The 22,537-nt window shown below is 41.9% G+C and overlaps 1 protein-coding gene across 7 annotated transcripts in view; it reads left to right on the forward strand.

Moving 5' to 3' along the window:
• CNTN6 (contactin 6) overlaps nucleotides 1–22,537 on the forward strand; it is a 107,056-nt gene that overhangs the window by 76,784 nt on the left and 7,735 nt on the right. For all 7 annotated transcript variants that reach the window (XR_007890361.1, XM_051627805.1, XM_051627806.1 and 4 more), the window contains 6 exons: nucleotides 9,691–9,818; nucleotides 15,061–15,236; nucleotides 15,577–15,694; nucleotides 16,523–16,681; nucleotides 16,765–16,914; nucleotides 20,275–20,345. Coding sequence is in view for 6 of the 7 variants with exons in the window: in XM_051627805.1 (XP_051483765.1) it covers nucleotides 9,691–9,818; nucleotides 15,061–15,236; nucleotides 15,577–15,694; nucleotides 16,523–16,681; nucleotides 16,765–16,914; nucleotides 20,275–20,345 (802 nt within the window). In the remaining variant the exon portion in view is untranslated. The remainder of the gene's footprint in view (nucleotides 1–9,690; nucleotides 9,819–15,060; nucleotides 15,237–15,576; nucleotides 15,695–16,522; nucleotides 16,682–16,764; nucleotides 16,915–20,274; nucleotides 20,346–22,537) is intronic.

Here is a 22,537-nt window from a genome sequence, read left to right on the forward strand (position 1 = left end):
GATGAGTAGCTGAGGCAGAGAAGCTTTGCTTGTTGTGCTGCTCAGTGCCACCCTGCTTCCTGCACCCCCTGTTTGCAGATAAATGTAGTGTGGACATTTGTATGCTGGTAGCAAGTCTCACATGGAACATATATTCTTATGCTGTTCCAGCACTTACCATTCTGTTCACAGCTTTCTACAGCAAGGTAGCTAGGTGAATAGCAATGGGATATTATTATTACTATTATTTTATTGTTTAAGTCTGGTTTTTGAAGCCTGGATTAGGTGTTTCTCCATTTTTATCCTTCTTGCTATTCTACCACAAGAAGCTTTGCCTAGCTTTGATGATTTGCCTTAACCTTTCTATCTTATCAGTGTCTGTGTGCTTGTAAAGAAGTTCATTTCTTATTTAGTTTTTAAATAGAGCACTTGAAGTGTGGGCATCAGCAATCAGAGCAATTCCAGCTATCTCCAACACCATCGCAGGAAGTCAGCATGAATACAAATGAAGCTTATCTCAGTGAAATTCTGGCTTTGCTTAGGGAACCAATGGAATTGATTCCATATCTGCTCAGTTTAATTAATCACTTCAGTTCCATTCCTTGCTAACACATAGATTGACAGAAATCAAAGGCAGGAATTTACCTGCCTGGTGGTTGGTCTGAACTGACATATTAAGTCATGAAAACAAACAAACAAAAAAGTTTGCTGTATGGATTTCCTTTGGTTTTTCATCTCTCAGGCCACACTACAGCTAGATACTCTGAGCTAACCAGATAAAACCCATTCTTACACCTTTCCCAAGGGAATGCTGAGAGCTGCAAGTAGTGTTTTGTGTTCTAGCTACAAGTATCTTATGCTCAGATTACAATCATCTCAGTTTCTTATATGAAAGGGAGCAGAGAAGAGGGCATTGCAAAAGACTAGTGAAGGCAGCTAGAATACATTTCTTGAATATTTATTTGCTAACAGTAGTGGGATTTTTCTGTTTCCAGCATTTGTTGTAGGCATCAGTGTGCAAGCATTTGCTCATGCTTCCTTCTGAATAATGTAATTGAATCCAGGAGGAGCATGAAACATGGCAATGCTCACTGGAGAGTGAGTACCTGTGAGCAGAAATGTTTGGTGATCCAGCAAAACTAATGGTATTGGCATAAGAAAAGTTTTACAGCCAAAGGGTGGCCAGACAGTGCCTCAGACTGACCTGAAGTACCTCCAGTCCTTCCTTCTGTATATTCTCCATGTTTCCAGATATTTCTGTCTTCTCCCCTGAGCTGAGAAAAGGCAGGGGAGTAGGAAGAACGTGAGTGAAAGATGAGGAGGGGGATACAAGGAGAAGGAAGAATGAACACAGCTGAGGGGAAGAAAAAGACAATATCTTATTTTTCTTCTTAATCATATTTTACTTTGTTTTTCCCCTTTCTACTTCCTCAGTTATCTTTCCATTTGAAGTCAATCCACTGCAGAGTAATGAGAAGGCAGAAGGGGACCCCCGTTGCTACTTGACCCAACAAAACACTGGTAGGCAGCAGACAGAGAATACTAGTGCAGTTGAAGACATAAGAAAAGAGCTTTTTCTTTCTTTTCTCCCTCCTTAGAGAGCTTCATAAGGGAGCAAGCCAATAAACCTAATTTCATTCTGTATTACTGACTACTTAATGCAATAGTGTTTAGCACATCAGATAGCGTGAGCATCAAGTAAGCAAATGAACCATATGTTCTCACGTATCAGAAGGAATGACAGCCTGCATGAGGCTGGATTTATTACAGTTTCCCTTCTGTATGACACCTCTTTAATACAATTTTAAATTGTTCCTACTCAACTCCTGGGAACCTTGTTAAGGTGAGCCTTTCTGAGAGGCTGTCCTGCATGCTGAGATGTCCCAAGCAATCTGTCACTCTTCCCTGTCATATGGAGTTGCAATAAACTAAACCCCAGTGCATGTCAGTGTTGTGCCCTCTCTACCTTTCACTTCATATTTTGTCCCTGCTTCATGCACATATCCTGATTGATGCTCAGGATTTGATCCAAAGGCAGCTAATCTCATTGGAGATTTTCCATTGACTTCAGCAGGCTGTGAATCAAGGTGCCTAATTAGGAGATTAGCACAAAAAATAATGAGAGAACTCAACCTTCTGTGCTTCTCTTCTATTCCAGGTTGTACTGCCATGCACATCATTACTGTTGCACTGCTCTGGTGTGGGTTGCCAAAAACGGGAGGCACAAACAGCAAATGAAAGATAGTTTGTGATCCCAAAAGTGTTCAACCTAGGAGTAATGTTAGAGGTATCAGACAGGTCAGGATATGTTGGGGAGGTGATGTAAAAAGAGCAATATCCATGAACAGGCACAGGGGCTGTTGCCAGTCATGCTGTAGGCGTGAGGAGCAAAGTCTTCTAGGGAGGAGTTTCTGGATCATTTTGGGCATGAAAGGTTGTGTGAGCAAAAAAGTAGAAGCAGCACCTTGAGAATGTGGCTAATGCTTGGCCAACAGGAAGCATTTGTGGGGTAAACTAACAACTTTGGTTCAGCCATGGGGTTTTATTATAAATAAATACTGATATTTTCATTTACATTCTATGAGAACTAAAAAGCTTTTCAATTTTCAGTGAAAGGAGGATACCACTTAAGGGATTCACCCAAGTGCTAGATTATTTCTCACACATCAAGACATGAAATTTCTATGCTTGGTGATAATTTGAGTGAGGATGTGGGTCTGAGGCTTTAGTGAACCACATAGCTTCCCTATCACAATCACTCAAATTATGCATAAATTCAGTAGCCCAGGGAGGGTTGCCCCAGGCTTTCCTACAAGCCAACAGGTAGCCCAGCCAGCTCCTCGGTGGAAGAAAATCGGGATTTTGAACCTTTGCTTTTTTTCTGGCCTGGAGATTGCTTACCTGAGCTAGGAAATTTGAATGATTCATTAAAAAATCCCTTTCCTGATTTGATAGTTAAAAATGAATCAGTCCAACATTAGAACATACCTACTGCAGTGTGTTATGTCTGTGTGCACCTGAATGTGCTGCCCAGGGTTCCTGAGAGCAAGCCAGCACCACGCTGTGTGCCTGGGCTCACTTACTTGTTGTATACACAGGATACTTTAAAGTTAACACCAGGTTTTATTGTACTTCTATTTCTGAAATATGTTCTGACAAGCAGATAGGGAAAAAGATTCTTGTAAGTGAATTAAACTCCCACGCAGAGGGTAATTCAGGGCCTTATGTACTGTTTAAATTCTACTTAAGTTCCATATTAAGGGTTTTGTTTTACATCTGGAGTGAATTTGGTCGTATGAATGGCTGTGTCTGAACTCCTAATAATATCTGAATCATCAAAATAATGATTAATGGTGCAATTAGATTGAACACTAGTAGTGTGGGCATACCATCTTGTGCTAAAAGAACTGTTCTCTGATGTACCAGAATTGTAAAGATTTCATAAAAACAGCAGAATTTGTTGACAAATAGAAAAAAACCTGCAACATTTTTCTCTGGCAGTTCAGTTCATTTTCTACCTGGATTCTTACCACAGAATTTCACAAAGTCTGGCTCCTTTTCCTTTCCTTTCCAGTGTGCTGCTTTATCACTGTATTTTTTTTCTGCTCTGAACGTTCAGACTAATCAACAAATGGCTCCATAAACACAGTGTTTCATTATGTCCTGTGCAGGAGGCAGACTAATAACCAAGACACCTTTCTCTTTGCCTGGACATGCTAAGGTGTCCCGTCCAGGGTTATACTGTCTCTGGCCTCTCATGACATCCAAGGGTTAGATGCAGATTTGAAATAGCACAAAGACACAGGGAAGAGAAGAGCCAGAAATGGGCCGGATCTTGTGAACATCACACAACACCAAGTTCTCTGTGTGGGAGAAGACTCAGCAGGCTGAGGATGAACAGGCTCACGAGCACCTTAAAACAAGGACTTAGCTGAAAGGATTAAAACATGGCAAGCAATATATTTGGGGGGTTGCTTGCTTTGTTTTGTCACTGAATTAGTTGGTTGGCATGTCTGTCTTTCCCATGCACATAGAGGTGCTGTTGCCCAGTGTTCCCTGGCTGCCAGCTTGGAGAGATATTACTATAATAGATTGAGACACATCTCTACAGACATGGTATTTTTGTCACTTTTCTCTTTGGTCATTGCCTGAGACCATCTGCCTCACATTTAGTACTTGAGTACGTTAAAAACAGGGTAAAACAACTTTTGCTACTTGATATTGAAGGGAGTACCACCTCCTGAAAATACGTGTGTCTGGCAGCTTTGTGAGGGAGCAGAACCCAGTTCAGGTCCCTGTGTATATTTACATAAAATAAGTATTTGTGGTCCCAAATTGCAGAGATTCAAGGCGAAAATACTGTTCCTTTTTAGGAACAGAGGGCAATTTTAGGCAATAGCAAGAAGCAAGGACAATATTTTAACAAGGCTATTCAGTTAGATTGTCTAATTTTGTTTTGATCCAAATAGTTAACACAGAGTTTAATGCTGTTTATTTTATTTCCAATTAATTGTCTGTCAATCTTCTTTTAAGCATAGTTTATGAAGTGGCAATACTATTAGCATTCAAATTAGGCTCAGAAAAGGATAAACAGGTACAAAGAGCATTGCCATACAATGCAGACAGTTGGATCTCAGATGGGACTCAGTGGGACCTTTTCACAAATACCAGAGCTGTCGTCAGCAGGTACAATTCATTCACTCAGTCAAACTTTACTCACATTTACACCTGCATAAATCACTAGGAATTCTGAGTCACTTGAGAGCTGTGCTGCTGTTTCTGTTCCTCACTTACTTCCTCTTGTACTTTTTAATTCAGCCTCTCCTTTGCTTCTCAGTCTTTCTTAAATTAGAGGAGTCAGTTATTGTCTCAATGTCTGCCAGCATATCTGAAGGAATTTATAAACAATCTATCTTTTCATAGCCTGTGAAAGCAAGAATGTTTTTGCTCTTGAGCAGTAAAATGAGACGGAGAAGACATGGTTTCAAATAGGATTTCTCAGATAATAAAAATTACTTTCCCTCTGATTTCATCAGATCCAGCATACCCTTTTTATCTGCACAGTGCTATGATGATGACTTCAATGACATTATGAGGTGTCAGACACTTGATGTTAGAGGCAGACAGGAGAAGAGTGAATCTTTACATTAAGCATCAGGGTTACTTTCTTTTGAAAGGAATTATGTTATGCCCTTGAAGAGATAGCTGCCCTACTGGCACTGCAGAAACCTGCAGAAGGAGGCTTGATTCGCCTCCAGTTTCTCGCCAGTCCAGCTCAACCCATTTTGATGGGGATTTCAAAGACATTAATGCAGCTCACACCCATGAATGAAAGTCCCCCTTCTCTTTCAAACAGATTGGCTGAACAAGGCAGAAGTATACAAAAATTACCTCTGCTGGGCTTTAAAATCTAATGAGTTGACACCTTTTTCTTCTTTCAGATTTTGTTTTTCTATCAGCCTTTGTTAAATACATATTATTCTTTCATGCTCTTAAGATCAAAGCAAATAGCCATCAACAATCATTTTTCACATGAGACAACACTTTCGGAGATGGTTTGTTTGGCCTGTTTAATTAAAAGCTGTATCTATCATCCCTGCTTCATTTCTCCAGCTCTTTACTTAAAAAGTATGTGTGACAATTTTAATGAGCTCTCACTCCTTCCCAGTCTCATGTCTTCTTGTAGGAACATTGCAAACTCTTCTTTTTTGAGCATTAGGAAGAGTTTTGACTCCAGCAGATCTCGGTAGGGTGTTTGTTTTCCCTTGCTGCACATAATGCTCCTCTTGGACACTGATGGAGTCACTGGGAGAGGACAAGGACGTGGATCAATCCAGTGGAATGAGTAGATTAAAAACAAACAAAAGGAAGTTACGCTACATGTAAATAAACCAGAGGAAAATTTATCACAGACAGTTGTGGGGCTAAAGGTTTGCAGAGGCTCAAGGGGCTTTGGATTAATTGCTGAAGGCAGGTTTAATCCTAGGTAAAAAGGCACTCTTTCTAGATCCAAACCCTTGGTGCTGGGAAGGGGCTGTGGTACCTGCTGCTGCATCCCTCCCCTGCCCTAGCCCTCACCGTGGGCATCCTGCAGCTGGAAAATGGGCTCAAGTGGCTCTGAAAAGGGCTTTAATAGCTGTCTTATGTTCCTGTGATCTACATGAAATGAACTGCATCCCACATATCCATCTTTTTGTAGGGTAAGTTCCCAGGTGTTAGATAAGGAATGATATTTCTGGGTATTTCTCATTAGCCTTTGTGTGCAGGAACTTCATATGGATTCATGTAACTGGATTTTCATCTCTTCCTCATAGCAACTTTGCTTAATTGAGCTATTTACCCAGAGGCAGCACCTGTGTTATTCAGGCAGGAACACAAGCATCAGCACTAGTCTGGTAAGAACTGAAGCATTTGGTAAATCAGAAATGCCAGTTTAGAGTCAGGCTTATGCTTAAGCAATCCCGCACTACAGCAGGGCTTTATGAACACCTGTGTCCTGAGGAGCTCATTTCATTCTTCCTTCTCCTCCTCCTTTCACAGGGATGCATTTATCAGATCTGCTTCAGATCCTTTAATTTTTGTCCCTCGACAGGCACTCATTTATTTATTGAGGGAAGTCCATTTTTCCTGGTAGACAAAATATTCTACCTGTCTTATATTGGGCAAGTTAAACTTTCCTGCCTTGTTGCACTACTTGGAATTACCTCATTTCCTGATGCAAATGCTGAGAAATATTATCTCTAGGCTTCACACAGTCTAAAATGCTGTGAGAAGTAATGGTTTTCAGCAAGCCTTTCAGCAGGTGAGACATGTTTCACAGCTTCTTTTTCAATCCTTTGTGGGAGCTTGATCCAAAGCCCATTAAAGGAAATATTCCCATTGCTTTCAGAATCACTGTCCCATTATTTGCAAGACAAATAGAAGAGGATAAAGTGCAGCCCCTCTGAACCCTCTGATGGTGGAAAGTCGTGGCTCTGAGGAAGTTTATGGCAACTTTGCTGTTCATGGCAAGTGGGTCAGTGTTTCACATGGCTTTGTTTTTCTTGCATTTGAAATGCACCACCTTGATTCTCTGCTATACTCTCATCCTTCTCCCAACACAGATCTCAGTACAGCTGGAAATTACTCTATTTTTTTTTTCCCTTTAATTCCCTTCCTTGCTAACTAATTACTCTGTAGTAATTGTGTCTTTACATAAATTCTGCCTGAGTATCTTATTTACTGCTAGCTCCCTAATTGTCTTTAGGTGGTGTGACCTCTGTTTCAAACAACTCTGAAGCTTTTATTAGCTGATGGTTTCTCTTTGCTAAGCTCTGCTTTGATCCACAGGAAGAGCTACTCCATCCTCAGCCTGCCCAGATGCTGAAAGGCTGTTTCAGAGCAGCAGTTCTTCAGATCAGACACAACCTCATCAGCTCTTGAGTGGGTACAAACCCAACTTAGTGGATAAACCAGGAAGCTGGGAATTATTCATGTCTCAATTCCTAATGAGGAATACAGGAAAAAAATAAATAAATCAGAGCAGGAGAGGACTAAACTTCAGTGGGAAGTCCTAGCCAGAAATCCATCGGGGGCTCAGCACGAGCCTGGGAATTCAAAGATTCTCCCTTTTATTCATCTGTGATTTTACAGACTGGTTTTTTCCATGTATTTTCTGACACTGGGAACTTTTGATGACTGAGATTTTTGTTGGTTTTTTTCTTGCCAGTTTGTACCTTAGAGCTTTCAGGTGCAACTGCAGTAAAGATAACAGGGCATCAAAATTTGATGGTGAGAAAGACCTTGCAGTGACTTGTTATAACTTATTATTCAGGTACCCAATTTCTGAACATTTGCTGATTTACACTTGAGTATTTTTTGATACTATCTGATGAAGCCACCATATGTTCACTAACCACTCAATTGAATCAACTATGTTATCACCAGCAGTTCCTAATGAGGGTGTTTTCTTGGGGCTGGTGAAAACCAATGTGGAGAAATGCATCGTTAATGGAAAGAAAATTGCAGGGGCAGAAGTGGAATACTTGGAAAGGTTTCTTCATATTTAAATCTGCCTTTGAAATCCTGTGGTCAGGTGTGTCCCCATACTGAGAGGGAGAGGCACCCCCATAGGCTCTTGTTCTGGTGCACAGCATCTTGAAGCCAGCAGAAAGGCTCTGTTCTTTCATGCTTGTTCATCCTTCCTTATCTGAAAAACATCCTTTAGTTGATGCATCATTATATTGGAGAGCATGCTTTGTTGCTTCATGTTTTGCTCCTTTCCAGTTTAATAGAGATATATGATGGATTATTAAACCCAAACTTATTTTCTTATTGTACTACAGATGGTGTGCAAAAAACCTGCTGCAGTACCTGGTGATTATTGCCAAGGAAACAAAGATTTTTCATTCAAGCCTAAATCCCCCTCAGTTCCGCAGCCCAGGGACAGAGTGCCCAGCACCACAGGGACTTCTCAGCTTTCCTCCTTCCTAAATCGACCCCTACCCTGCTCAGGAGCAGATCTTTCAGCAGGGAAAGGTCAGACAGGAGTGGGAGGCAGGAATGTGGGGGGGGGTGTAAGCAAGGAAACCACCAGAAATCCAAGTCTAGGGCTTCCCTTCATCACCTGAGGGGCTGGGAGCGTGTGACAGGAAGCAGAACAAGCTCTGGTGTGTGTTACACATGGAGCTACAAGCCTATAAATACCAGAGTGGAAAGCAGCAAGACACTCTGATGTTTCTTGTGTGTTTAATGGCTCTGATATTACTGCCAGCCTCAACTTCTGCTCTTGTTATTGTTCATTTCCTTTAATAATTCATTGCAGCATCCAATCTGATGTTGTTAGTAATAAATATTAAATACTCACCCTGTGATGCACAAATTAGATGTTTTCTTTTTATAAAAGGATTCTTGCCTTAGATTTAAATGTCAATTAAAAGAGGAATATAAAAAAATAATGCAAGTGCTTCTGGGAGCACTAGAATGAATGAAGCCTGATTTCCTGTGGATTTGTGACTTTCAGCTGGGTTTGTGTCAGATGTAAGGAAGTGTGGCATTTGGGTGCTTCTCTTCCCTGGCTGGGTGTAGATTCCCTGATGCCCACTAAGGAGTGTGCTCATGCAACAAGCTTAGAAATTAATTTTGTCCATAAGACCCAGGAATTGTCCTGAAATTACTATTAAATAAGACTTAACCAATACTCTGCAAACTGGTGTTGAACAACATAGTGACTTATAAGGTGATTTTAGGGCCCTGTGAGACAACGATGGATTTGATTTGGCTCCTTGGCCTGTCAGATGGCATCACAGCATCTCAGCCTGTCTGCTAATACCTTTTAATAATCCCAACCTAATTGCACAGGCAGCTGGGCTCAGTCCCAACATTAGGATGGCACAGGAGCATTGGGAGCTGAAAGGAAAAAGCCCCCTGTGGTAAAATATAGCACAATTAGGGAACAAGTTGGATCTTCCTTCTTCCTCTTGAGACTAAATTTTGTGCAAGAAACTCAGTTAGCTAAGTTAATGGTCAACTCCAGAATGTCAATATAACATTCCTAATATACAGATCAATAATAAACAGAGGTGAAAATTGGTTGATACATATTCAACTTGCAGGAGAAGAGAAGTAGTATAATGGAAGCATTTAAATATTAAGAGTAGCATTGCATTTCTATTACAGTTCCTGCAACATAAGTCTTTTTTAATTCTTTTTTTGTGTGTATGTTTTCCCCAGGGTCATCTTGCTGCAGGATGGCAGTCTGAGGCTCTCCAACATCACCAAAGCAGATGCTGGGCTGTACACCTGTATAGCAACAAATCAGTTTGGAGTGGCCAGGAATTCAGGGAGCCTGATTGTGAAAGGTAATTTACTAATTTCTTTTGTGCTTTATGAATATCAGGAGGTCTGTACCTTTTCCAGTGGAATGTCCCAGCCTGTGCCAACCAGCACTGGTATTGACAAGTTGTTACCTGCAGTTTAAAGCTGCAACTGAGCTCTCCACTGCCTGCAGCAAAGAAAGCCTCCTAACTGCACCACTCAGATGATCAATTTGTTTATCAAGGAGGTCTCCCAAGATATCCACAGGAACAGGCAGTCACATGAGTAATGATCTTGGCACTGCAGGGCCAGTTGCAGCTCTAGGCTGCACTGTTGCAGGCACTGGGCAGCCAGTTGGAAAGGGCAGCAAGGCAGTGTGCTTGGGGGAGTTTATTCAGCTCATTTACAATTTATATCACAGCTGAGACTGCAGAATAGACTGTAAAGCTGGGTTGCCAAAAAGAAATAAGATGTTATGAAGTAAGCTGAAAATCAGGAGGGTTTATTTTCTTCAGCACAGGGCAGATATATGTAGCATGCATTTCATTCCTGCAGATCCTGAAGCCACCCACTCCTCTCCTTCCCAGCTGCTCTGTGCTCCCTTGGTAAATCACTCCAGAACACATCAGAGCCAAGCAAAAGCTCTTCTTTGGCCCTTCACATGACTTTTGGTTCTGAATATTAAAAGGCCATCCTCCACAGCCCTTCCCTAGTCTAATTGCTGCACTAGTATTAAAACAAGGGATCCATGAGGGTATTTTCTGTCGTTTCAGACTATTTTGTTTTGTCAGAACTTATTTTTTTTACTTATGATTTCTTACATCAGATTTTGGCTTAATTAAACCTTTTCAATCATTAGCTACAGGTTAAAGTAACTAAACAGATCTCCTTAAGGGAGGATGAAGAACATCCTCCTCTCACATTACTACTCTTTTCTTCTCCATTATGCATATGAGACAAAACTTTCATTGCTTCCTGAAAAAGCAGGTTACTTGCTTCTTTCAGTGTGAGCCTGTCCCACCAGGGTCATTGTAAGAAGCCAGATCCTACATCCTCCAAGACAAAATGACTGATGGGATCTGATGGGATGTGCCCTAGTGCAGCTCCCTGCTTGCACTAAAAGTATTTGTATTTGTTGATTTCAAATGAGGAGAACAAATTAAAAAGTGGAACTTCTGAGATGATAGCAAGCATATTAATCAGTTTTGCAGAACATCTAACAATAACACTGTCTGCAGTTATAAGAAGAGCACATGATTAAATGTAATTTGCAACTCTGTCTTTTTTCTTAATATTCCTGTTGTCAATGACTTCAGCATGGTTACTGTAGCCTCAGGCACGACCTGCTCCCCAGCCCACTGCAGCTGGCAAAACTCTTTCTCAGGCTCATCTTATGGAAGAGCAATTAGCACTGATGCAGTGTGATCTCAGAGGGTGTTACAGCATAGCTAGCAATGAATAAACCAAGAACTTGAGGGGCTAGGAAGTTCTGCCTTCATTAAGGTGATACACCATTTCACATACCACATCCATACATCCTGATGGAGCAATATGAGAAAACCACATTAAAACGTGAAAGAAAAGAAATTTGTTTGGCATTTATGAAGTTTATTAAAACACTGAGTAACAACATGGTATAAAAATGATCTTGTTTGCAGGGAACATTTGTTTTTGTTTCCCCTCTGGAGAAGTTTTTGCTGTTCAATTATAGGCCTCATTGCTTCAGCATTATTTTCAACTGAAATGTCAGAACTTGGAAAAGCATATCTAATGTGCAAATTAAGTTTATTGCTGCTCATTGAGTTGTTTATTCTTTGTGTGAGAAGTCTTTTTATACCTCCAGCACTCACAACATCTCCTCCATTTTCTCCTCTGGAATGGGATTTGGCATATAATGCATGTCTGCAGTTGCTAAGCAAGATGGATGGATAATGTAGAACCAAGAGCTTTTGAGAAGCTTTTAAAAGTATTCAAGGTGGAAGGCTTAAAGACAACCCCGTGAAGGAAGCAGAAAATATCACATAAGTGAAGCACTTTGCTTCAGTGGTATCTCTGGAGATGAGCAGGCTGGAACAAGAGATACAAGAGGATGATAATACCATAATTAAATGGATTGGTTTTCTCACAGTACTAGAAAACCACACTTCACACACAAACCCAGTACCATTCACAAAAGGACAGTTTCCAGTATTTATTTGGGGAAGGCAAATACGTTCATGCCAATAAGAAAGGAGACTTCTCATGATGTTAACAGCATCCAGCTCTTGGGGTTTGTTGTATAATAAGATGAAACCTTTATGTTCTGATATTCCAAAATACCTGCTCATTGGAGGCTTCCATGGAGTGCATTCTTTTCCAAAATAGTTATCCTTTCCCTAAGGAGCCATTCCATTGGTTTCAACAGATGAATACTTTCTGGAATTTTTATGCCTTCTAATAACATCCTATAACAGAATTGCATGTACCTTCTTTCTGATCTCTTTTAAGATGTGATCAAAATAATGACACAAGAAATTACATAACAGGTCTCATGAGGCAACCATAACATCACTGGAAGCTTCTGATGAAGAAAAGTTGCCAAAAATTCCCAGGCAGTTTTATTACAACCATCAGGAGCTAATGGCCCTTCCTGTACAGCAGAGAGTGTTGGGAGGCCTTGCAAAACACAGAGCATTGTTTTCCATTTGTATTCCATGGGGTTTAGAATGTAACTGTTGGATCTGATTACAAATTCTATGCAATCCTGTCTGGATCATTCCTGCTTAGTCTTACTTTGACCTTTCCGTAGAAACAAATTGATTTTATTTATAGTATTTCACTTATTTATAGCATGCTGTAATTGTACACAGTGCATTGTGGAACAGGCAAAATGCATCAATCCTGGTGACCAACCAACCAGTGCAGAGGAGCAGGAATTACAGGGTGAGGTGGCATTAAGTCTTGTGGCAGGTGATGACATGAGTCTCGTGAAGGGTAGGTGTGTTCAAGAGGAATTTGAAGGACAGGGAGCACTTGGCAGATGGAAAATTCAGGAGTGGTGTGAAGTCTTATTAATGCTGAATGGACTAAAGCAGAAAAGGTGAATTTCAACCCTGGTGTAAGTGCCTTGATTTGGGGTTTTAGCAGAATTCCCAGATCAAAGGATATTGTTCAAAGGAACAATTTTTAACATATACCAGGGTATTTTTTTTTTCTTTTTACATGTACAGCATTTTTGCAAGGAATAGAGTTTCTCTCCTCAGAGTGTTATTCATGCAGTTCTATTTCAGCTGGGAGAATAAGAAACACAGGCAAAAAAAGCAAGGAAAGGAAACTTTTTGAGGGTTCTCTGTAGCTCCCAGATACTTTTCAACATTGTTCTATAAAAGTTACCTGTACCTCACAGTGGAATTACTTCATCTGAGATTTATGGAGCCAAGTTCTTTGCCAGCATGTGCTGAAATCAGTGGAGTTGTGCCAACCAGGAATATGGCCCTTGAATCATCAGGAATTTATTGCCTCTGCCACACTGCTTCCAAGGAAAGGAAGAGATTTCTCTAACCTAATGATTGAGTATCTTCAGGACAGTCATCTGAGGCCTTCAATTCTCTGCAGTCCTTGACTGCAGACAAACTGATGGAGCTGCCACAAGGACAGTTTGACATGGCTGTGAAGAAAAATCAGAGTAGGCAGAGAAATCTGTGAAAGCAGGTACTGAGTCTGAGCTCCAACTCACAGTGAGAACTTCTGACACTCTTGATCATACCAGAAAACAACCCACACTTAATTTGTCTAGAGCAATAAAAATCAGACAAGTTCCTTGCTTCTTTTCCTTGGTAAGTGTTCCTCAGTGCCTGCTACAGGCATATCACTAGTGAGACCTAGTTTTATTTTAAAAGGTTGGCAGGAGATGCAACATTCTCCCTGGTTTCCACTTGCCCACTGCCACGAGTCTCTCCCCCAGCACAGCTGAGGGGCTGGGAAGAAGTCCTACAAGTTGCAGCCTGCATTGCCTGTTAGTACCCACAGACTGACCAGTTACTGCAGTGCTGGTGAGCATCTGAACAAAGGTGTGTCTGAAGGGGAGGGGTTGGATGACCTGTTGTGCATCAGCCCTTTGGAACCAAGACAGACCAAGCCCCTGAGTTCTCAGGCACATTTCTCACACGTAGGGTTAAGCCAGACTAAATGCTAGACTAGTGCAGCTGGGGCAAATATTCTTCTCCTCCTCTCATGTTATTTTCAGAGCATATTAATATTTTTTAATAGATTCTGCTCTCATTTGATTCATTTGCCTCTGAAATCTCACATTTTATAACACTTTCATGCACAAAAGCTTTATTCAAGGGAATTGCTTACAACAAAGTGGCTGTTATTTCTAATCTAAGTGCCAGTCATATCAACAAAAGTGAAGCCTTATAAACCTATTTCCCCTTCAGTGAGCTACCACTTCCCTTAGCAGGAGCTACAAGTTCATTTCTCAGTGTGAGGGGTTAAAAAATATTACATAAATAGTTTTTCAGTCTGTGAAGAGATTTTCTGTGAAGCTGTAACATAAGCAATGCTGTGCAGTAAACTGCCTCTAACATTAATATAGATTAAGGATCTCAATGGATAAAGTAAGCGGAGATGAACAGCGATTCTGCCTTTGCTGCAGTTTCCTGGAAGAGATTTTCAAGTTTGAAGAACATATTTTTAACAGTCTCAATAAAGTCTGCACTTTTTGAGCTGAAATTGTATCTGTTGACTATGGGCTCTACAAAGGAAGGAGTGTGTAATTTAGCATGTTGGCTCTAAGGTCTGCCAGCTCTCAGAGCACACAGAGCACCCGGGTTGGTGCTGCACACACATAGGAGTGTTCTGAAATCATCACTGTATCATAAAATCATAAAATGGTTTGACTTGATCTTAAATATCATCCAGTCCCACTCCCCCGCATGGGCAGGGACACCTCCCACCAGCCCAGGTTGCTCCAAGCCCCATCCAACCTGCCCTTCAACACTGCCAGGGATGGGGCAGCCACAGCTTCTCTGGGCAACCTGTCCCAGTTTCACCACCCTCTTACTGAAGAATTTCCTCCTATTGTCCAACTTAAATCTCCCTCTTCCAGTTTTAATCTATAACCCCTTGTCCTCTCACTCCCTGCCCTTGTAAAAAGTCCCTCTCCAGCTTTCCTGGAGCCCCTTCAGGCACTGGAAGATTTGGGCCAATTTTAAATAATTTCACAAATGGTACAAAACTAACTGAAGAGCTGCTATTTCTACAAGCATTTTAATAACAAAGATTATTTTTTTTTTGTCTCCACAGAAAGGACTGTAATTATTATTCCACCTTCTAATATGGATGCAACAGTTGGAGAAAGCATAGTCCTTCCATGCCAGGTGTCTCATGACCCCTCTGTTGAGGTGGTGTTCACATGGTCATTCAATGGCAGTAGAATCGACTTTAATGGAGGAAAAGATCATTTTGAAAAAATTGGAAGAGTAAGTTCCTTAAACTCCTTAGTGCTTAATGAAACTCGTTGCCACAGTCTTAAGACAACACAAATATTTATCATAATTCTTCCATCTCTGTTTCTATGCATGGCAAAGCACAGTTTCTTTACAAGGGCTGCAGCAATTTATTTTTCTTTCTTAAATTTCATAAAGGCGCCTGAGTTATTTGTGAAGCCATAATAAAAATGTCCACATGAAAGAAACTGATGATAGCTATGAATATTTTAATTTAAAAGCTGAATTTTTTATTAATATTGAGCAATTTATAAAAATGTCCAGTATGGAAAGCATGTTGTGAGTGATTAGTTTACTTTCTTTGTATCTCCAGGAATCTACTGGGGATTTGATGATAAGAAATATTCAGCTACATCATTCTGGGAAATATGTGTGCATGGTACAAACAACTTTAGACAGTCAATCTGCAGCAGTAGATATAATTGTAAGAGGTATGTCTGTTAAATGGAGACACATAAATCTTCTGGAGGAATTAGAAATTCTTAACATCAGCTGTTGTTTAAATGATTCCTAGAATATCAATAGTGAGATGCTATATATCTTGTACCTTTGGGCCCCAGATTGGTTTGAGGTTTTGGGCAGCTTGATCCCAGTGTCTGCTCAGCCAGGAGATCTGCTCAGTTCTGCCATGGCCTCTTTGGAAGGTGAACTCTGCTGGCCACACAGCTCAGTGTGACAGGGCATGGGTACAGCAGGCTGCTACCACTGGCCCCTGGCTGGGCATCTCTGGGGCACTGTACAGCCTGAGGAAAAAAAAAACAAAAACAACAAACAAGAGACCTGCTTATTTTCCACTATTTGGAGATAATATGAGAAATGGTCAAGTAACTAATGAAATGCTGTGATGGAAGCAGAGCCTCTAAACCCTGGGAGAGATCAGAAATCTGTGTAAGGCACCATCTTGCATTCTTTTTAAACCTCAGTTTTGATTAAATTCAGCAGGGATTCTGAAAATATTGGATTGTTCAACAAAAGACACATTGGGTAACTTTCTCTGTAAGACAAAAAAAAATCATTTCCTTCTTTGTGGTTTTCATGTTAGTAATGTAATGACATTCATTTTCCTCAATCAAAACCCCTCATTAATTAGAAAAATGTCATACAGGCATGAAGCCATCATTTAGAGATTGTGCTGCTTGTATGAAACTGCAGCTCCAGGAATAATTCCACTGGCTTGAGAAAGTAGGAGTTGCCCAACCCAACCCAGCAGTGAATCTCCTCTTCCTAATACCTTCATCTTAAAATGCTCATCATGTCAGGCCCCCCAGGTCCACCAGAAGATGTGGAAGTTGAACATATTTCTAGCACTACTGCTGTGTTATCCTGGAAGTCTGGAATAGATAATAACAGCCCAGTCCAGATCTACAGTGTTCAGACAAGGACTGCGTTCTCAGTGGGATGGCAGGCAGTTGCAACAGGTGGGCAATTGGATGAATTTTTTGCATACGCTATTAAAAACTCCAAAAACACATCCTGACTGACATGTTTACTTTGGCTTTAGTTCCTGAAGTCATTAATGGCAGGACTCACAAGGCAACAGTGGTTGACTTGAGCCCTTGGGTGGAGTACGAGTTCCGTGTGGTCGCCAGCAACAGCGTTGGGATGGGGGAACCGAGCAGGCCCTCCGCTCTGCTGAAGACTAAAGCAGCAGGTAAGGCCCTGCTTCCTGACAGGTTTTCCAGACAGACACGTTGCCATCTCCTGAAAGTGAGAACTGCACTGCAGCAGGGCCCCTCACTGCTGCAGGGTTACTCTCAGGTCTGACTGGCATGTTACTCAGCAGCTGTTCTGGCTTCCTGACGTGACTGACCCCAGGCTGGCTTGGACATGACTGAGGAACCACACACTTTGCTCTCTGGTTTAGACATCACCTGGGCCAGCAACAAGGGCTGGAGCCTATTATGCTTCCTCCCTGTGATAGGTCCCCAAAAGTCTCTAATCCCTATGCCTGAACACAAGCTTTCATTGGAGCAGTTGGGGAACAGTTCCAATTGTTTTCTTCCAATTATAGTCCCGTTTGTGCCCCGCTCAAGGACCTCCCCAGCAGATGAGAAGGCAGGTCCCAGGCACAGCCCAGCACCAGCCTGCAGAGCCTCTGCTGCCCAGCCTGTCTGAGCATCAGCAGGGACAGGGGTTTGCCTTTAACTGGAGGAAATAAATTGCAGCATCCAAAGCTCAGGGAAACTAATTGCTTCCACTGACTCCAGGACAGGGTCCTTGCTATCTGCCTGTCTAACCTTTACACACTTATCTCTGGGACCTGGAACCTCATAGGCATAAAGCTCATTCTGGGATGGCTGACACTGTCAATCCTTCGACCTAGTCAGTTTGATACAATTTATTTGCAGCCCAAACCTTTGGTTTGTTTGATGTTTCTCCCAGCCCCCTGCTTATCAAGTCTCTCCCACCTATAAAATCAGTATGTAGAGGGTGGAAAGCAGTAAAATGGAAGCAGCTTTCACAATCCACTTTCTGTTCTCTCTTTTTTTATCTCATTTGCCAAGCTCTGAAATTTGTCAAGCTGCATTTCCAGACAGAACTCAAAATAGAGCATTGTACATTATACAGCAGGAAATACACACATCCTCAGAAAGGGGATCCATTTGTCTCTCAGAACACCTACAGCATTTGTCCCAAGGCAGAATTACTTCAAAAGGTATTAAATCAGTTGATTTAAATTTAATAAGTCCTTTTTCCTATTGTTGAAGCAAAAACTTCTATTGAGTACTGATGCCAGAAAAAACTATTTGATCATTAGAACATCAATTTTGATAGATTCTATCAGCTTTCCAGGTGCAGAGACACCAAATGAGTCTTCATCAGCAGTCAGGACTGCCTGGCCAGTGTGGCAGCAAAGCAGATTGCAAGCTGCTCCCAAGCAAAGGGAAGAGCCTGAGAGCCTCCAGCCTGGCAAGATGCACTGATCCTGGGCTTGGGTGGCTGTAAATCATTCTGTCTCCAAAGGCTGCTGTGCAGTGGCAGAAGGGACAGCTTATCTGTATTTTTTAAGTCAGAGTAGGGAACTGAGAATAGTATGACAGTGTGGACAGCAAAAGGCTGGCCATGAAAGGCTGAGCTTGAACTTCACAGTTGTAACAGCTATTTTGCCAGCTAAAATCTGAGCATTAGTAGTTTGTGGATGCAAATGAGGCAATGTTCATTTCATTAAAGTGGAGCTGAGAATTAATTGAGCCTCTGTTGGTGCAGTCAGCTGTAAATTTTCAGCTGTCTCTCAACTATGACCCAGTTGAGGCTCTGCTGAACAGTAGTACAGATTTTTTCCCCATGCAAATGTAGTAAGTACTGAACACATTTAACACATGAACTAATTGAGCATCAACTGGTTCATGAAACTGTAATACTGGGCTTGAAAGTCTATTTTGTCATTTCTTCCTTTAATGAAGTTCTTTTCAGCCATAGATTATTTTCCTCTGATGTGCACAAAGACATTGATTGTGAGTGACAAAACCCTCCAAAGAGCCTGTCCATTTGCACTTGCACTCACTTTTGTGGCTGCACAACAAAATTAAAATGAAATTTCTGCATATCTGGAGAGGATGAAATCAGATGAAGGTTTATGTGAGGCCCTGAATCTGGCAGTGATAGTGGGTTGACATGAATTCCTTTGAACTTAAGAGGGTTGTTGCCTTTATTGCCTCCACTAACACTGGGTGAAAGACATGGTGAAGGGCAAGTGGCTGTGGCAGAACTTGCCAAAACCTCTGAAAAAGCTTGTGAGATACAACTGTCCCACCCATTTCTGGCCCTGTCCCCAGCCCTGTCTCAGCACACCCAATTTCCAGCCAGTGTGAGCTTGATGAAAGGAATGACAAAACAATCTTGACATTTCTAAAAACAGTACTGAGGGTTTGGAGATGGTAAAGAGCACAAATGGCCTCTTGCAGGGGGTTTCTTTCTCAGTCAGTCCCAGTGTTGTCCTCTTTTGTATACTTCTCCAGCTGCTGAAAAGAAACATGTTTTCCTGGCAAGAAGGTCTGTAGTAAAGTCTACCATAAGACATTAAGTAGGTTAGACATTAGGAAGAAATTCTATGGTGTGGGGGTGGTGAGAGCCTGGCCCAGGTTGCCCAGAGAAGCTGTGGCTGCCCCATCCCTGGCAGTGTTGAAGGGCAGGTTGGATGGGGCTTGGAGCAGCCTGGGCTGGTGGGAGGTGTCCCTGCCCATGGCAGGGGAGTTTGAACTGGATGATCTTTAAGGTTAAGTCAAACCATTCAATGATCCTACAATTTTATGATAAGAACAAGGCTGGTCTATCTAAATTCCATCCTTTACATCACAACCAGTTCCCTAAAACTCAGTATTTCTAGGCTAATGGGGTGGGCATGTTGATGGAAATACAGAACAAGAGGCAGGAAATGCTGGTATTTTCCTTGCCTCTCCACCAAGAACCATTTGAATGATGAGAAGCTCCTTCAGCCTGGAATACCAGCACGTTGCTTGACCTTGCCCCCGCTCCTATGGTGCCACACACCTGCAGCAACACTGGGGAAACCAGGCTCAAATCAGGGAACTTTTGGATACTTACAGTGCTGGGAGAAGAAAAGCAAATTAAGAGTTTTGAATCTCTGAAGGAAAGCATACAGCCAATTAAAAAAATAATATATTGCTCCAACATCATGTTTACGGAACAAATGCATAATTAGTAAATCAGTAGTGTTGCAGCTACAGTCTGAATGGAACATCATTTTGCCAATTAGTTGATGAGGCATAATAATGTCAGATACTTGATGCTGCTGGCTTCTTTAATTAATTTTTGAACCAGGGTACTCATGTATCAAATACATCTGCGGCTTCAGCCTTTATGAACTTGAAAATGTGTAAAGGTAATTTCAGTTCATTTAAAGCAGGGTGTTATGTGCTGTAGTCCCTGTTCTACCTGTTGAAAGCAGAAAAGCTGCAGGTGAGTGAGGACAAGCTCTGACCATCAGGCTGAGAAGCCCCCCAGCAGTAGTGGTGGGTGGTTGCAAGCACCAGTGTCCTGTCTTCTCCAGTTCCTGTCGTGGCACCAACGAACGTCAGCGGAGGAGGAGGGAGCCGGTCTGAGCTGGTCATCACATGGGAGGTAATTCTTAGCCCAATTAACCTAAGCTGTCTAAAGGGGAAAGGTCCATGGGTGAAGGTCCCTGCTGAAATCCATAGGCTTTTGGTCACTGGTTTTTGCTGAGCCTGGATTTCATCCTCCACCCGGAGAGAAAACAGCGTGTAAGATACACAGCAAGTTTTCTGTGTTATAGTGAACAGTTTATAAAAATAAACAGTTTAAGAGGCATGTTATAAAGATGTTTAGGTGTCTGTATAACCCTCTTATCTCCTTTGTACAGGAGGTGCTCAACACACTAATCTGCTTGGCCATTTCCTGCATTAACATTTTTCCTACTTTTGTTTACATGTTTCTCATTCTGGAGCGCTGTGCTGACAAGCCGTATCCTATTACCCGTTAAAGGAGATGAGCCCTTTAATTCTCCAGCACTCCAGCCAGAAGAGAGAGTACCCATTTTCAGAGCAGTTAATACCATACTGCAAGCTGCAGTGGGTGAGCACGGGTCGTTTCAGAGAGGGGAAAGTGAGCGTTGTGGGAAGGAGCCCTTCCTTCTGGAACCCTGCAGCCTCCCCGTGGACACTGGGATGAGGGCAGGCAGCATCTTGCAGTGCAGTGCAGGGCTGGGGCAGGTGCCATCCTAGGAAAACTCCCCAAAACACAGCTCCCGCCCTCTTCTCATTGCCACTGGAAAACAAGGATGTAGTTCATGTGACTCAATTAACTCTTTCCTCTGGTTTTGAGGACATCTGACTGCTGGAGGAGCTGCCCCGTGGCAGCAGCAGCCCCAGCCCGGAGGGCAGGGGCCTGGCAGGTCCTGCCCCTCACTATCAGGTGTGAATCTCTCAGAGGCTGCACAAGGTGACCCCTGTTTCACTCTTAATTTGGGACAGGGCTTCCAAGCCCACGGGCGCTCCCTTTGTGAGTCCTGGGAAAAAACCAAAACAAACCCCAAAGACTTGTAGTTCAGCCTCAGCAAGGAGAGCAGTCTGCTCTCTCCCTGGGCTTCATTCTTTTCACAAAGAAATTACCAAGCTCCTGTGTATGGTTTGAAGGAAGAGGAAAGGATTGAATTAAAAAATGATGTTATTCATCAGCTGAGTGAGTTACCTGTGTTCTCCTGTATGCTAAAAACTGTGCCCTATTTTCAGCCTTTTGAGGGAGAAAAAGAAGTGATAGGAAAAAAATGAGGCCAAAGAAAAAAAATCCTCACTAGATAAATGACACTGCCAATGCTGTCCCATCTCCATGCTCTAAACAGAGTGCAACTTCTCTTGTCCTGAACTGCATTTTCCCCCACACGCATCTTTCACTGTTTTGTTTCATCTTCTCCTCTACTGATCTACTCTTTGGGAGCAGAAGAACATGAAAATTGAAAACAACCTGAGAGATCTCAATCAAATTATCCCATTGGACTTCATAGCGTGTCCTGAAAAATAGTCAGAAGCAATACTAATTACAGCTGCCTAACAACACTGAGCACCACTCTCCAGCTTCCTGTGACGAACTCACCAAACATCTTGATTAAATCTGAGGTCACAGAAGCCTCAAAAACAAATTAAATGCTCTAGAAAGTAGCTTGAACTCTTATAAATCCCCAGTGCCCCATCATCACTCACTTAACTCTCTCAGGACTGGGTAAGAGCTAGAAGGAGGGATATCAGGGAATTGTTTGGAAAACACTGAAGGAAAGACACATTTGTAATATATGCCAGGGCAGGGTTATTATTAGAATTAGAAGGAATTTATCAAGAATAAATAAGTGTCCTGAAATCCTCTGATTTATTCTTGGTATTTTTTCTCCCATCTTCTCACACCGTTAGTGCTCCCACAAGTTTCTCTGCAGGAGAGGAGCTTGGAGCCAGCAGTGATCCAGTGATCCTAGGGGCTGCAGTTCTGCCCCCATGTTTTTCTCTCTCTTTTTGCACCATTTTTCATGGCTGCTCTTCTGTGCATCTTCCTTTGATGGAAGCATCTAGAATAAATGAGGTTTTCGTTCTTCCTCCATGTTCTATTGATCTTCTCTTGTTTCATAAATGTTCTCTTGCTTTGAGAAAGCAATGTAGAAGTATTTTTATCCCAAAAACCCAACAAAGTTGGTGCTGGAAAGAGAGCTGATATAATTGCCTGTTCACTGTGAGTCCTTGATATATATCTTGACATGAGTTTTTATTAATAGAAACATTAATTTTGCCATGTCGACTTGTAATAACATT

The sequence above is a fragment of the Apus apus genome, chromosome 9, assembly GCF_020740795.1.
Source record: "Apus apus isolate bApuApu2 chromosome 9, bApuApu2.pri.cur, whole genome shotgun sequence".
NCBI classification, from domain to species: Eukaryota; Metazoa; Chordata; class Aves; order Apodiformes; family Apodidae; genus Apus; species Apus apus.